General features: G+C 36.4%; 1 protein-coding gene across 1 annotated transcript in view; it reads left to right on the top strand.

Moving 5' to 3' along the window:
* Positions 1–13,885, top strand: part of LOC143670336 (heat shock factor protein 3-like) — a 64,033-nt gene extending 50,148 nt beyond the window's left edge. The window contains exons 9-13 of the mRNA XM_077145065.1: positions 6,646–6,867; positions 9,105–9,198; positions 9,682–9,762; positions 11,474–11,534; positions 12,125–13,885. Of these exons, the coding sequence (XP_077001180.1) occupies positions 6,646–6,867; positions 9,105–9,198; positions 9,682–9,762; positions 11,474–11,534; positions 12,125–12,456 (790 nt within the window). The 3' untranslated portion in view covers positions 12,457–13,885. The remainder of the gene's footprint in view (positions 1–6,645; positions 6,868–9,104; positions 9,199–9,681; positions 9,763–11,473; positions 11,535–12,124) is intronic.
* Positions 13,886–16,669: the final 2,784 nt, after the last annotated feature.

Consider the following 16,669-nt stretch of genomic DNA (forward strand, 5'->3'; position numbering starts at 1 on the left):
CAAACCATATTTACAAAATAGCTAGCTTTACCTGTATTTCTTGACCTCAGAACAGAGCAAAGCCAACTGACCCATAAACCACATACATACATATGGGAGTATAGTTCTTGAGGAAATACAGTATTAAACCATACCTTACTTAATATAAAATAAATGTATAAAATCAGTACTTTTATTACATACCAGCAATAGACTGTTAAAGATTTTAGTTGGAAAAAGGATTCCTTCACAAAATCACGAAAAATATATAAATTATAAAATAATATACATTTAATAAAGGATATAAAGTATCTGTTAGGAAAAATCTATAAAATGTTATTGAGGGATAGAAAAACTTGAGAAACACATTTCTTGGAATAGAAGACTACATTCCCTAACTAATGTTAATGCTTTCTAAATTAAATTATAGGCATAAGCAGTTCCGAACAATTTATGTCTTTTACCCCATACTGTGTATTAAACCTGATAAATACAGAAAATTAAACGACAAAAATATTAGCTTAAGGCACTCTGACATAACCATGGCTAACATTTTAGTGTATTCCTTCCTTGTCTTTTTCTATGAATATACATGTTAACGGTATATGTACACTTTTTCATTTATTTTTAATTTTTAGAACAATTGTAGGTCTACAGAATAACCATACAGAAAACATGCACACATTTTGATTTTGATTTTTGTGCAGGACACAAAAAAATCTGAATGGATCCCTTCGTAAAGAACATCATTAACGGATTCATTTAAAGTGTGTGCCAGTTTGAAATGATTACATACTCAGAAAATCAGTGTTTTAATCCTAATCTAAGCATGTGTGGCCAGACCTATTGTTTAGGAAAGGAAGCTTTGATTGGATTGTTTTCATGGTGATGTGACAAACCCTGTTGTGGGTGTGACCTTTTGGTTATATTACTTCCATGGAGAAGTGACACACCCAATTGTGGGTATAGGTCTTTTGTTTAGATGGAAATGTGACTACTCATTCAAGGTGGGTCTTGATTAGTTTACTAGAGCCCTTGGAAAGGGGAAACATTTTGGAGAAACCTCAGATGCACAGACTTGGAGAACAGAGCCAACAGGGCCAACAGAAGAGCTAGAAGTTTGGAAATGCAGAGCCCAGCAGGCATTTCCATGTGCCTTCCCATGGGACAGTAAACAAGCCAGAACCTGGAGTGAGCCAAGAAAAGTCAAGTGAGGAACCCTCAGAGAAAACAGAGGTTGAAAGCAATGGAGCCCAAGAGCAAGGGACCAGCAGATGCCAGTCATGTGACTTCCCAGCTAACAGAGGTGTTTCAGATGGCATCAGCCTTTCTTGAGTGAAAGTAACTTCTTTTTGGTGCCCTGATTTGGATATTTTCACTGCCTTAGAACTGTACAGTTGCAAATTAATAAATTCCCCTTTTTAAAAACTGTTCCATTTTTGGTATATCACATTATGGCATCTTTGGCAAACCAAAACAAATTTTGGTATCAGAGAAGTGGGGTGCTGCTGTGGTTTGCAAATACCAAACATGTTGGAACAGCTTTTTAAATTGATAAGGGGAAGATTCTGGAAGAATTGTGAGGATCTTGATAGAGAGGTTCTAGATTGCTTTGAAGAGACTGTTGGTAGAAATGTGAACTCTAAACATACCTCTGTTGAGGTGTTTTAGACAGAAAAGAAGAACGTGTTATTGCAGACTGAAAGAAAGGTGACCCTTGTTTTAAAATGGCAGATAATTTGGTCAAACTGAGTACCAATATTGGATGTAAGTCAGAATTTAAAAGTGACAAGCTGGGGTACTTAGCTGAAGAAATTTCCAAATTAAATGTGGAAAACGTAACCTGGCTGCTCCTTGTAGCCAGTAGAGCAGACCCAATCATACACGTGGAGGCAGCGAGTTTGCCCCAGAAGCAGAAGGTCGGCCTTCCACTTTATTGCTCAGGAAGAGTTTTGCCACCCCCAGGCCTTGGAGAGGGTGGAGTGCATACATTGGAAATTGGGAGAGCCTGGCTGCCACCCTGTTGTTCTGTAGGGGTTTAGCATGTGCCCTGGAGATGGCAGAGATCCTGAGTACTGTCTTGAAGCTTGGAGAGGGTGGAGCAGAGAGAAGGTTGGTCTTCCAGTGTGCCCCAGTGTTGCAATTCTGATCTCAGCATTTGGAGAGAACAGGGCTGCTGTGTAGGCCCATGGAAAGGGTGGGGCTGCTGATTTCTAAAGCCCTGAGGATGAGTCACTCTCAGACTTTGAAATCCAATGGAGTTTGCACTGTAGCTTTTCAAAACTGTTTGGTTCCGGTGAAGGGGAATTTAGTAAGTTGCTAGTTTACTAGCACAACTAGTTTATTCACCACAGCAACACCAAGGGTGAATAATGGGGTCAGGGATAAGAGTTAAGGGGAGCATGCTGGTTTGAAAGGATTTATGTACCTGTTCTAGTTTGCTAGCTGCCAGAATGCAATTTACCAGAAACAGAATGGCTTTTAAAAACAGGAATTTAATAAGTTGCTAGTTTACAGTTCTAAGGCCAAGAAAATGTCCCAATTAGAACAAGTCTATAGAAATGTCCAATTTAAGGCATCCGGGGAAAAATAGCTTGGTTCAAGAAGGCCGAGACATTCAGCATTTCTCTCTCAGCTGGAAGGGCACATGGCAAACATGGCCATGTCGCTGGCTTTCTCGTGGCTCTACCAAAAAGGACTCTCTCCAAAATGTTTCCTCTTTTAAAGAATTCCAGTAAGCAACTCCACCTTCAGAGAGTGAGGACACACCTCCATGGAAATCATCTAATCAAAAGTTACCACCCATAATTGTGTGGGTCACATCTTCATGGAAACAATCAAAATGCTCCCACCCAGCAATATTGAATGAGGATTAAAAAGCATGGCTTTTCTGGGGTCCACCACAGATTCAAACCAGCACACTCAGGAAGAGTTTTACCACTCTAGGCCTTGGAGAGGATGGAGTGCATACATCAGAAATTGGGAGAACCTGGCTGCCACCCCATTGTTCTGTAGGGGTTGAACATGTGCCCCGGAGATGGCAGAGATCCTGGGTACTGTCCTGAAGCTTGGAGAGTGTGAAGCACAGAGAAAGGTGGACCCCCAGTGTGCCCCAGTGTTGCAACTCTCACCTCAGCATTTGAAGAGAACAAGGCTGCTGTGTAGGCCCATGGAAAGGGTGGGGCTGCTGCTTTCTAAAGCCCCGAGGATGAGTCACTCTCAGACTTTGAAATCCAATGGAGTTTGCCCTGCAGTTTTTCAAAACTGTTTGGTTCCGGTGACCCCTGTTTACCTTTCTATTTCTCCCTATGGCAATGAAAACATGTATCCTGTGACTGTCCCCCCTTTGTGTATTGGCAGCAGATAATATGTTCTAATTTTTACCAGAGGAGAATTTTTTGTTTTAGGACAAATTTTGTACTGTTTTTTTACTTTGTATGGTACTTATATTGTTACTGAAGCGGTTGAAACTTTTGTGATATTGTGATAGGATGAATGTATTTTGTATATGGAAAGAACATGTTTTGGAGGGTCAGAGGGTGGAATGTGGCAGTTTGAAACTATTATATACCCCAGAGAAGCCATGTTTTAATCCTGATCCAATCTTGTAGGACCAGACCTGTTATTTAGGGTAGAAAACTTTGACTGGATTGTTTCCATGGAGATGTGACACACCCTGTTTGGGTGTGACCTTTTGGTTAGATTACTTACACAGAGATGTGAGACACCCAGTTGTGGGTGTGGCCTTTTAATCAGATGGAGATGTGACACTACTCATCCATTTGAGTAGACTTAGTTTACTAGAGTCTTGATTAGTTTGCTAGAGTCCTTTAAAAAGGTAAACATTTTCGAGAAACCTCAGATGCAGACGCTTGGAGAACAAAGCCAACAGGGCCAACAAAAGAACCAGAAGTTTGGAAATGCAGAACCTAGCAGATGTTTCTATATGCCTTTCCATGAGATGCTAAACAAGATAGAACCTGGAGAGAGCCAAGGGAACCCAAAAGATGAAACCCAATCCCAGAGAAGCCAAATGAGGAACTACATAGAAAACAGAGGTTGAAAGCAGTGGAACCCAGAATCAAGGGACCAGTAGATGCCAGCCACATGACTTCCCAGTTGACAGAAGTGTTCTGAATGGCAGCAGCCTTTCTTGCTTGAAGGTTACCTCTTGTTGGTGCCTTAATTTAGACATTTTCACAGCCTTAGAACTACAAACTTGCAACTTAATAAATTCCCTCTATAAATCCGCTCCATTTCTGGTATAGTACATTATGGCAGCTTTAGAAAACCAAAACAAAGTGCAATGAAAGTGTAGATTTGAAGAATAAAGACTTTAACATTGGTCTGCAAAGTTGAAGTTCTCTATGTATGCTAAAGAACATGAGAAAATCAACACAATATCCTTTTAAACTTGTTTTATAGATTGTAGATACCTGTTGTTTATTTGTTTAGATGCTTGCTTGGGTTGAAAGAAGGAACAAGTGGAGACTGGTAGGGTAAGGTGAGAGTTTTTGGAAGAGGGTATCTGTAAAGGAGACTGTTGAAGGATAGCCCTTTTAACAGAAGATCGTTGAGGAATCAGAATATTATAAAATATTCTTGTAGTATTCAAATTAAACCTAAAGGGCTAGAATATTTGGGAAGAGATAAGGTTTTTGAAGGAAAAGTTCATTACAGATGTAAGCAAAAGTATCGTAGAGCCTGGGTATTATGAACAGTAAAAGGAAGTCGTTTCTTTGAATCAAAAGGGGCTGGAAACTGAGATGATTAAGGAATAAGACAACAGGAGGGGAGTCTTTTTTCAGAAGGAGTTACGAATGCAGAAGTTAGCTCTAGAATTGAATTTTTGCACCAGTATTGTTTGCTAAAGCCAACAGCATAAAAGCCATCTATCTGGGTGTTGGTGCCCACCAAGTGAACAGAAGGGCAGAGTACTAACAGTGGCCATGTCTGTAAAGCAGATTATACCAGCAAAATTTTATCCTAATGGGACCAGAGAGAAAGAAAATAGTGATTCTCAGACTTTATGACATCTAGAATGGTATTATTCTAATGAATGATATTTGTAAGTAAAAACATCTGTTCACTGGGACTTAGAAGCTAAGTTAATAATTCAGCTTTAAGGGAAGCTGCACATTCACAAATATTTGACTGTCTTCCAAAATACCAAGTCAAAATATATGGAAGAAACGTGGTTCCTTACCCAAACTATTTATTTGATTGGAAAAGAGCATTTAATCCTAAGAGAAAATTAACTTCTGCTGCATCTGTACAATAACTCAGTATAAATTGTAAGCAGCAGTTTTGCTTTTTCTCTTTCCTTGCTGAGCCTTAAGACAAGCCTACTTATGTTAATGAGCAATATAAGCGCACAATCCAGAAATCATGTGTCTTCTCTTTAGTCTCCTTCATTTATGTGAAAAACAAATAGTTATGCCATTCTACTTCTTTTTCAGTCATAACTGAGATATCAGATGCTAGTACATACACCACTAAATGGAAACTTAGACTGTGAGTGCTGACCCTCGTCTTGTCATTACATTGTTTATGATTTGCTACAGTCTCTCTGACAAATGGAGAGATGTGATCAATTAGATAGATAGATGATGATAGAAAGATATGGATAGAAAAAAGAAAGATAGAAAGATATGGGTAAATGTATGTATAAATAAATATATAAATGGATAGATAAACAGATGAATGGCTAGATACATATTAATAGATATAGCTAAGTTTTATATATATATAAATAAGTTTATTTAGCTACAATCTATGTATCTTAAAATTCATCCATTTTTAATATACCACTCAATGATTTGTACTAAATTTACCAACTTGTGCAGCCATCGCCATAAATCAGATTTATAATATTTTCATTGCTACAATATGATCCCTCATACCCATTTACTAATCTATATTCTCTCTCTATGTATTTGGCTTTTCTGGATATTTCATATAAATGGAGTCATACAATAAGTGATCTTTTATGAATGACTTCTTTAATTTAGCCAAGTTTTCAAGGTTTAACCATGTTGTGGCATGAATCAGTACTTCATTTCTTTTTATTGATGAATAATCTTCTTTTGTATGGGTAGATCATATTTTATTTACCAGTTCATCAGTTAATGGATACTTGGGTTATTTCCAATTTTTTTGCTACTGAGAATAATGGTATTATGAACATTCACATGCAAATCTTTGTGCGGAACTATGTTTGCATTTCTCTTGGGTATCAAAGAATGGAATTGCTGAGTCACAGGATAAGTTTATGTTTAACTTTTTAAGAAACTGCTGAACTATTTACCAAAGTGGGCACACCATTTCATATTCATTTCCACCAGCAATGTATGAAGGTTTCCATTTCTTCACATCCTCACTGACACTTGTTATTATCTGCCCTTTTTATTATAGCTGTTCTGGGTGTGATAAGTTTTTGTTTTTATCTATTAAAGTAAATAAATGGAATTGTTGGTCTGTAACAATGTTTATACATTACACTATATCATATGTAAAAAAAATAGAAGAAGGTTTTGTATAGGTTATTTGACCTAAATTTTGCAAATCTGCTGATATTATGTGACTGATGGGTAAACTACGGCCCATATCATTTGAGCTCTTGGGTACCTGTTGGATTAATATTCTCCTATGTTGATTATTTCTCAGAAAAGACCATGAAATATCGATTCAGGATATACCTATAAGTGGAGATTCACTGGCCGTTGATTTGGATTTGCTCATGCCAGATTTCCAAGAACTAATGGCAGAGGAATCCTTTGGACAGGAAACTAATGATATTTCTCCAGAATTACTGTCTCCTTCTCAAGACAATGATCCAATCTTGGGTGAAGACCTATCAGGTGCTCAGTGTAACTCTATGATGAACAGGTATACAATCTCTTCCTTCCCTAACTTAGAGGGTCCTCCAGCTGTTTTTGAGGATAATATGTGTTTATTTTTTTCTCACAGTCTTTAAATCACTTTGGATAGCTGAGAAAAGGAAGAGGTATATCAATAATAGCTTGTAAGAGTACCTTTACCCACTCTTTCACTTTCTTTTCTGAGAAGCCCAGAAAACATTGTTTAAACCAGTGATGGGGAATTGGAAATCTAAGTCTATAGTTAGTGACCCTAAGTCTAGCTAAAAGGTAGCATAATTCTATGCTATACACATAGTTGTACAATTGAATATTGACTCTACACTAACTGAAACCTCAACCAATCAAATATTTTTTAGGGGAAAACTAAATTCTGATCAACACCTTATACCAGGACTTAGTGCTAATATGTGGCTTGTGTTTGTGGGAAAACCCTGGATGCTGATTTTCAAGCATGTATTCTTCTGGGGTTAGAAAATTTTCTGTTAGTCCAAAGTATATTATGATGATGAAAGGAGAAAGACATGATTAAGGGAACATTTCCCTTGCAGCTTCACTCCCAAACGTTATTACTGTTTTTCATATACCATATATGCACTATTTGGTAGCATATTTGATGTTTACCCCTCTGAGGTCTTCTGAAAATAAGAGCCAAAGATAATGCAATATCCTGTGGAACAGGTTTTATATCTGAAATTAGCTCTTTAAGTAGGTTGAAACCTCCTACTTCGGCTTGAACTATAAAGAAATATATATCTTAATTTCCTGAAACTAGGAAGTTCTGTGTGCTTCAGCAGAAGTACTACTAAATTGGTGCCACAAAAGCACTATCATCAGCAAATCTCTACCCATGAAAACCCTGAGTGGCATGTGGAGGAAGGGTGTCTGCCTGAGTTTCATCTCCATCAGCAATGCTTACAGTTTGTCTATCTGCATGCTTTATCATTTTATGTTGGTATTATTCTCTGCTACTGATCATCCTTTACTGTCTACCCCCACCCTGAGAGAAAAACGGTCTGGTATTTGTCTTCATAGACCTTTTTACCTAAGCAGCTTCCTGAGCAACACACTTTTTAGAGGCTTTTTCTTATGTGCTAAAGAGAGAGAACCAAAAAGGGTGTAAGCTTCCTCAGCCTGACCCCAAATTACACTGTAAGCTATAACTTCGGTTCTGTGTTGAAAGGAACTACTGCAGGCAATGAAACAATATTCACCCCATAGGGCATTTGAGTTCCTCAGAACCTTAACTGATCATAGCAACTAACAAGTTGAGATGATTATTCTGGGTAGATTTAACACTACCTGAGTTGGCCACCAAAGCTGAATTCAGTTCTGCTAGATTGAGAGAGCATAAGGGAAGACCAAAAACTCCTTGTGTTAGTGGCCAGTAGAGATCTAGTGGCATCCTGAGCTCTTGGCATCATTGATAGTAATTATCACAAATGGTCCTTAGCACACCTGGTTTGCCTAATGAATGGCACTATAAAGCAAATTTAAGAGAGGCACCATAAAGTAAAGTTAAAATATGCAACTTTTCTGCTGGTTGCCCGCTGACATGACACCCTTCCCCCAAGTCTGAGGCTTTCATCTATTGCTAAGATTCAGACTAAGTGCTGTTCACTTGAAGGAATATAGCCACTTCAAAGTTTAACTTGTGAATTTATAGAATGTCTTAGATGGAAGGATCTCAAAGGCCATTTGGATTAACCAGCTACATTGTTGCAATACCTTGTAGCTCACTCTATTCTGATAGGTGCCAGTGATTTATAGTCTTTATCTGTCATTGGCTGGGGAAAAGGCACCCTTTGGTCTAAGAGCTTTCCTGGATTGAAAAATACTTCCTATTCAGGATTTCTAGGGAACAGAATAACGTGGGCTTTTTCCTATCCTCCTTTTCTGGATTTCAAACTCTGTACAGGTTGCAAACTCTGTAGTTAGAATATGGCCACTCTGGTTGAATTATAATCAATGAATTATGTAATACAGTCTTCTGGATAGCAGTAAGCTTTATAGTTTAGAAATGAAATATCTGTAACACCAGAAAATGCCATATGGTTTGTGGTGTCTTAGTTAAGAACTTGCACAATCTGTGAAATGTATTGTTCATGGTATTTTCTCAATGATTGACTCAAGTATTAGTGTCAGGATTGTGGATCACCTGCCAGTTAAACTACCATTTTTTCCATTCACTTTCATCCTACTTGGTGGCAGAGTTTATTGATTTTTTCCCCCCGTATGTCATTTTAGGGATGATTTGCACTGTATTGAAACTAATCTGGTGGAGCTCAAGTCATTGTTGTCTAGGAAGAAAGTGAATTATGTCCCTGCTTGTGTTGGTGAGGTAAGCCTATCAATTCATTTTTGAGGCTTTACTGCATTTATATATATTATTAAACAAAGAAGTGTGATGTGATATAAGACAACTGACACTGAAGGTAATACTTGGCTTGGGATACAAGAATACTTTAATTCTTATTTTGGCTTTTCTACCCATTTGGGGTGTATACGTAGCTTACATTTGGTTTACTGAACTGGAAGATGCCACGTTATATAGCTTCCCTTCCCCATAGTAATATCATGATTTATTTATTATGCAGTGTTTTTTTCCTGTGATCTAATCACTTAAAAATAATCATTATGAAAGTAGTTGTTGTGTAGAATTAAGACGCTTTAATAAAGATTTTCATGTATTCAAAGTTCCTCTTCTTGTCATCATTATTCCTCACAATTGTGTAAAAGCCTTTTTCCTCATTAACTAGAGTTTTAGAATATAAGCTATTGTATTTAGAGGACTTTGTTCATAATTCCTTATTTTTATTTTCAGTCAATCAGTTCTGAGCTTCCTACTTTGATGGCAGATGAAACTGAAACTTTACTCAGTATGAACGTCATAACAGAAATAGATGTAAGATACATTTCTGTACTCCTCTATATTGCTTTTTATGTACCACCTAACTATAAGGTCTTTTATTATATACATATAGGTGAAGATTGCCATGGTAGTAGGTCATTAGCAGGAAAACGTACGTTAATTGAATCAAGTAGGATGGCTTAAGTCAAATCATCTATATTCTTCCACTATCTTATTACCACTTTTTCTCTTCTAACTCAATCTTGATAAATTACAGAAAAGGTCAGTCTAAATTTGAAAGTGTTCTTTAAAAATACATTTCACGGTGGGCCACGTGGCTCAGCAGGCAGAGTACTCGCCTGTCATGCCAGAGACCCGGGTTTGGTTCCTGGTGCCTGCCCATGTAAAAGCAAACAAAACAAACAAATAAAAACATTTCGTTACTTTGGTGTACAAGGGAAATACAGCTAAGACCTGTTTAAGTAGAAATCATCAGTTCATTCTTTTGTAAATGGCTACTGATAAAAATAATTAACAAGTTTTTCTCTTAAGTAAACTATGAATTTTCTTGATAGTCACTTTCTTTATAAATTATACAAAGGGAGATTTTATTCTATCCCTCTCTGTATGATCAAAACCTGGACAAGATGAGGGCTAATTCAGTGGTATTTTACTAGTTACCATATTGAATGACCAAGAAGACTGGAGAGCAGTTAGTGGAGTGTTTAAAAGAACTTGTCAGTCAGTCAGTCAGAAAAAAAATATATATGAGCAGATTAATCACTAGCATTGCCACATTTGCCATATCCTTGATTCTCTTTAACATTAGTTCATACACTAGGATACCCACCTAATGTTTTATACCATATGTTTATAACCATGGGTGACATTTTAATGAGAACATTTGATAAAGGGAGAATCTGAACATTTTAGATTGTGACATGGGTAAGGGTCCAAGTGCTAAGTGTACTATTGTATAAATATTAGGTAGGCAACCAAAATACAGCTATACAAAGAAGCTGTGCACTTTTACTGTATTGAGTCAGGTAAGAATGGCCATTATTAGGATTGGAAATTTTAAGAGGACCAAAAAGTATCAAGCATTTTCTTTTTTCTTTTCCTTTATTGAGGTCTTCCTCAACCTCCATAAATAACAAGGTGACATAATTCCTGACAGTTGATTATACCATTCTTACATGTTTCCTTTTCTTAGTGTAGTAGAGTCTTGTTGCTATTTAGAAAAAATAGACCTTCTACTTGCTCACAATTGTTTTATATAGCTAGAGAAGATGCCCAAATGAAACTATTTTTAGTCTTTGACCAAAAGATAAGGAAACTAGGCTTTGCTTCTTGTTATGTGATTTAACCAGGTGACCTGAAAAAAGCATTCTTTTCTTCCTGCCAGATCGACTAAGCATGTTTGATGAGTCTCATCATTCAGGTTCAAACATTTGGGTTCAAATCCAATATTTACTATATTTACTTCTGTCTGAACAGATAAATATTGGTCAATGTTAGTTCAAGCTAAATAGCAACTGGACCCACTTGGTACAGTTGGCTCTTATTGCATCAATTGATTTTATCCCTCCTCTCTGAAAAGTAGGTAGTAAAGAAATCTATAACCTTTAAAAACTTAAATTAAATGGAAAAATTCTTCTCTGAACCTTGTTTTCTATAAGAGATAGGCTGTTTACCCAAAATACTTAGCTTTATATGCAAGAATGATTGGTTGATAAAGATAATAGTGTTTTCTTTTCCTGCCTAGAGTCTAAGTGTCATGAAAAATGAAGAAGAGATAAGTCTACTTGAAACCGATGGAAAAAAAGGTATGAAAGCATATTTGTAGAGGGATCAGAAGATGTATGTCCTAGATAATATGTATTGTGCTGTCTCTGATTTCAAGACAAAAATAAAGAAAAAAAGAAAAAAACACCAAAGAGATATGCTCTAACGAGCTTGGATTTTGCACCTGAACTCCAAAGAAGTTTTTCTTTCTTAGAAAGTACATTCTTCATTGCTTTCTGAGCCTTCTCTTCCACAGTCAGCCTTCGATTTTATGGAAGTATATCTTAATGGTTAGTGCTATTCATAAATCAAAGGATTTTGACATAACTATGTATCCAAGATCCTTATTCTTTTCCTGTAGAAGCGCCAAGAAGATTGAAATAGTGGGTATATTAGGGTAGGCTTCTAATATCAGAGGTGAGAATACGTTCTTCATGGTTTTACTGTAACCATTAACTGAGGCAGCCCCTCCAGTGGCCAGTTTGGAGAGTATGACTCAGAACAGCGGGAGAATAACCCTAGCCCTGTGCTGTGATGCATTTAACAGTGCTAGATTTTTTGTGAATTACTTTACTTTCCTTAACCCTTCTCCTTCCACATCATGTATAACAAAGGACTATCTTCTCCACAGACGAGCAGGTGGTACAATACATGAAGACGCCTCTGTTTTCCATGTTTGATGAGGTGCCGATAAGCAACTTTGGAGAAAGATTTCAAGATTCTAATGATCTTCTTTTGTATGATATGAAGGATCCATCAAATGTCTTACCAGATTTACGTGACCATGATTATGTAGCCTTGAATATTTCTTCTCAACCCGAAGATGTTTCAAATCCTATTGAGATCTTGGAGACCCAGTTATCTGAGGAAACCAGTGGGAAATACAAGCTATTTCCTTTGCCGTTTCTCAACCCTGTTGCTAATTTTACTGAAGAGTCCGCTAAGATTGAGCCTTCTACTTGAATTTATTTTTAGTGCCCCCCCCACCCAGCTTCCTGCTGGAAAATAGACAGGGGTCCCACTACCTTTGGCTGTTTAATGTATTTCCCTCATCTTTTAAGCTCTGTAACTTTGAATGTAGTTAAAATTATTGCCTCCTGGTATATAGATAAGACTTAGAAGCTGGGAAGAAATTCAGACCACAGGTAAAAAATTGGAAATACATCAAAGTTGGTGAGGTGTAATAAAAAGTTCAAAAAAAGTTCTAAAACAACGCTCTTCTAATGCCATATTCATGTCTAGAAGAGACATTTCTGTTAAATACCACATAATATGGAGTTTTCTAAATAATTAGCACATCTGTAGGGTTTCTTCTGACACTTAGATCTGTTTTTGAAAAATGGAATCTGTTTTAATACCAAAAACTGTTTTCCTAAATTTTGCAGATTTATTTTTATTTTACGGATTTATTTTACAGATTTATTTGATTTATTTTACGGTTTTTCTTCTATGGTTTAGTTTTATTTTATATATATTTTAAAATTTCTGATGGAAAATTAGTTTTCAGTATAAAATGTTATTTTTATGTACCAGTGGCCATCTATTGCTCTGGCCAAAGGGTTCTTTTTACTCAGTGCCTTGAATCCAAACTAAGGCCATATGCAAGAACTCTGTTATGTTGTAGCCAAATTCTCCTGTAAAACATAGGGAAACCCAAAAACAAGTGACTCATTAGAAAGGTGGTTGGCCTGCCACTATCACATTTAACCATTTTTCAATTTTATCTCCCATTTCTGCATTCTCTCTAGTTGGTTCAAGTACACTCTGACATGGATGTAATTCCTTCAGAAAGAATTACACTTCAGAAATACTGACTTATTTTTCATTAACCCAGAATAATTTTCATATAAATTTTCCCTATAGCAGCATTTTTATTTACCCACCAGTGGGCACCACCAAACTTAGATTCTAGATATTTTGTTTGGTAGAGGGAGCACTTTAAAGCATGTGCAGATTTTAGGTTTTTAAAATGAATACAGAAACTTCCAGCCAAACATCTTTTAAGAGATCACTTTGTACCACTGCCCTACCCTTTGACACCCAACTAATAAACCTCCCCATATATTTACTTATTTTATGCTCCTCATTTTTATATAGTTCCACATATGCTTCCACAGCCTCTCCAATTAAAGCAACTCTATAGGAAAGGAAGGATTCTGTTATTGTTTTCAGCTCATTTATCTTAAAAAGAACATGTTTGTTCACTTAATATAATGGTTTATATGATCTTTAAAATTCTTGAGAAAGCCCAGACTTCATTTTATTCAGGAATGGGCTTTTGATATCTAGGAGTAAAGCTAGTAGGCATCATAAAATGAAAAAATCATAGTGTCACTATAATGTTGTTTCACGTGTTATTTAAAATTAATAAAGAATTTAGCATTCATTGCATAGTGTCCTCTTCTCTGGGGTAGTCTGGGCCCCAATACAGCTTCTAAACTGCATGTGAATCTATTTATGAAGCATTGTGTAAAATGCATAAATATGAACTTGTGTTTGTACCATTTCTTTTGCTTCAGAAAAAAATCTCCTTTTAGACTTAGTGCTTTGCAGTTATATAGTTCTATGCATGGTAAAAACATCACAGATATGTATCACAAAGCAGTATGAGAAAATGTAAGCTTGATTAAGAGGTGATTCTATGTCAACCAGAGAAGTAGACTTCAGGCTTTATTCCTTAAAGAATTTTAAAAATAGCAAAGAGAGAACATAACTGGAGCAGAGATTAAAATTAGAGCAAATGGGTAGATGTAGTCACGTAGTCACGTAGTCGCGTTAAGACAGTTCATTTAGGAGTTTATATTTTAATCTGATAAGCAACAGGAAACAAGGATGATCTGAAAAGTAAGATAAGATCAAATAGGCACGCTTGGACAGCTTTAAAAACCAAACATTTATAAATCTACCAAAATGTTTTGTTTTCCCAGAGTCCACAAGCCATACCAAATACATATTGAGCTACTCAACATACTTTGCTACTGACTTCAAACAAAAGACTAAATAACTGAGGTAGTCATCTTAATGTTTAGCAAATGCATACTGAACCTGGGTTTTTCTTTGTGTAAGATTATTTTCTAAATCCATCATTACATTGCTTTGGACAGTCTATAAAAAAAAAAATCAGTGTGCCGAGTGGTATGACTGCCACAAATTAACCTGAGCAAGTTCTCCAGATGCCAAATCACTGAGTAAGTTCCAGGAACGTGGACTTTGTTTCTCTTCTTCTCCAAAGAGTAGAGTTTCCTTCTTCCAGGCCAGACAAGTGCCCAACTGCTTTCATGGACATTCATATAAGAGTGCATGTCTGAGAAAAGATAAAATGTCCCATTTGATGAAGACTGAGTTACTTAAAAAGCTATTACAAGTGTCTTATCTCATTTTACTTTGCCTATGTTCAAGGAATTGTTCAGAAATGAGAACAAGTACATCTGATTTTAGAACAATGGGGGAAGATCTCTCAGTATTGGTTCCTTCCTCAAGTGACTTCTCAAGACACAAGATCTTTAGACAAGGATAAGTCTTTGCTGACTGTTTGACTACTGTGTTACTGTCAAGGACAGGATAGAATTTAAAAAGTAGTAAAATTCATCCATTAAGGCCAATTAATTAAAAGCCATCTTTATCTTTCCTGTTACTCTGCTTTCATTTAACAAATATTCATTGAGTTCTTATACTGTACCAAAAGCTGGAGATATAGTGGTGACCAAGATAGGGGTTAGCCCTCTTGGTGCTTAATCTATTAGGGGAATCCTATTAATCAGTCAAATATATGCTTGTGTTAAATGCAAAGAAGAAAAGTAAAGGGGAGATTTGTTTTATTTGTTTGCATGTCATTCATTCCTCATAGCGAGACTGTAAGCTCCAAGATCAGGATTTTCTTTTTCCCATCCTCTATATCCCCAGTGCCTAGACCATAGTAACACTCAATACATGTTTGTTGAGCAAATAAATATATGAATGTTCAGTCGAGCTATCTGTTCAGTAGCAGGAGCTGTCTCACAGTGCTTGAACAAAGCTGGAAGTTCTTGTGAAAAAGAACTGGTCTCCACATCCAATGAGAATTAGAAGGACGATAGTTAGTCTGGATCATTCCACTTAGGACCAAGAAATATTTCAAATTGCTTGAAATAAAGTAAGGATACATTTCACTTCTTTGGTTTTCATTTTGGAAATCATCTACTAAAATTGGGCAAGAGAGTTTACTTTTGGTTTTATAATCTAAATGGCAGTAACCATTTCATGTCTTTTTTGTTCTGCCTTCCAATATTGATTCATTTCCTTAAAAATCTGTTCTTATTTCTCCTGTAGTACTATGGTGACCTGTAAAAATGAGGGCTTGATCTATATATTCCCAAAAGGTTACTATTTTAATGATTTTATCTTAGCCCGATAGGTACAATTATTGTTTTATGACATCTATACCAACGAATTGACTAGAAAATGAATTTCTTAACATTTTATGTAGCACTAGTTTCCATTAAAGAATAATGAAAGAAATCATAGAGTAAGAAACTTACCAAAGAATCAGTTAATATGGTGAGCAGCCCCTTTGCATACTGGATTGTATTACATACTAGTAATAATGGACCTGCTGAAGTGTGGGGGTACAGTGTTTACTATTACCTAATTCCTTTAACTCCCCTTACCCTTTTCCCTGTGTTGGTGCTTTCCAAGATCTTAAGAATTTCTCTCATGCCTGGTGAGTTCCTGACTCTGTACTTTGATTACATACTCACCAAGGCTAATACTTATTTTGATATTCTAGGATAGTATTGCATATGCATGCCAGTACCAAAAATGGAGTAGGGAGAATAAATAATAATCCCTGGAAATCTTGCTCATTATGTCTCTCATCAAAGTATCTCAAATGACATTTAAATTTACATGGCGATTACTTTCTTGACTTGGGGATCTCAACATTGGCTGCACACTGGAATCAGCTGGAGAGCTTTTCAAAGTACTGATGTACAGGCTAACTCTTAAAGGTTGCAATTTAATTGATCTGAGGTAATATCTGGGCATAGGAAATGTTAAAAGTTCCCCTGAGTATTCTCAAGTGTATCCAAGACTGAGAAACACTGCCTTGTAGATTTGGTTAATTTGACACCATTCATCAGAGTTAGTAAGAGTGACTTTCTGGATCCATAAATTTGAGAACTTACCCCAAAGTTGTTGG

Source organism: Tamandua tetradactyla, chromosome X (genome assembly GCF_023851605.1).
Source record: "Tamandua tetradactyla isolate mTamTet1 chromosome X, mTamTet1.pri, whole genome shotgun sequence".
In the NCBI taxonomy this organism is placed as follows: domain Eukaryota; kingdom Metazoa; phylum Chordata; class Mammalia; order Pilosa; family Myrmecophagidae; genus Tamandua; species Tamandua tetradactyla.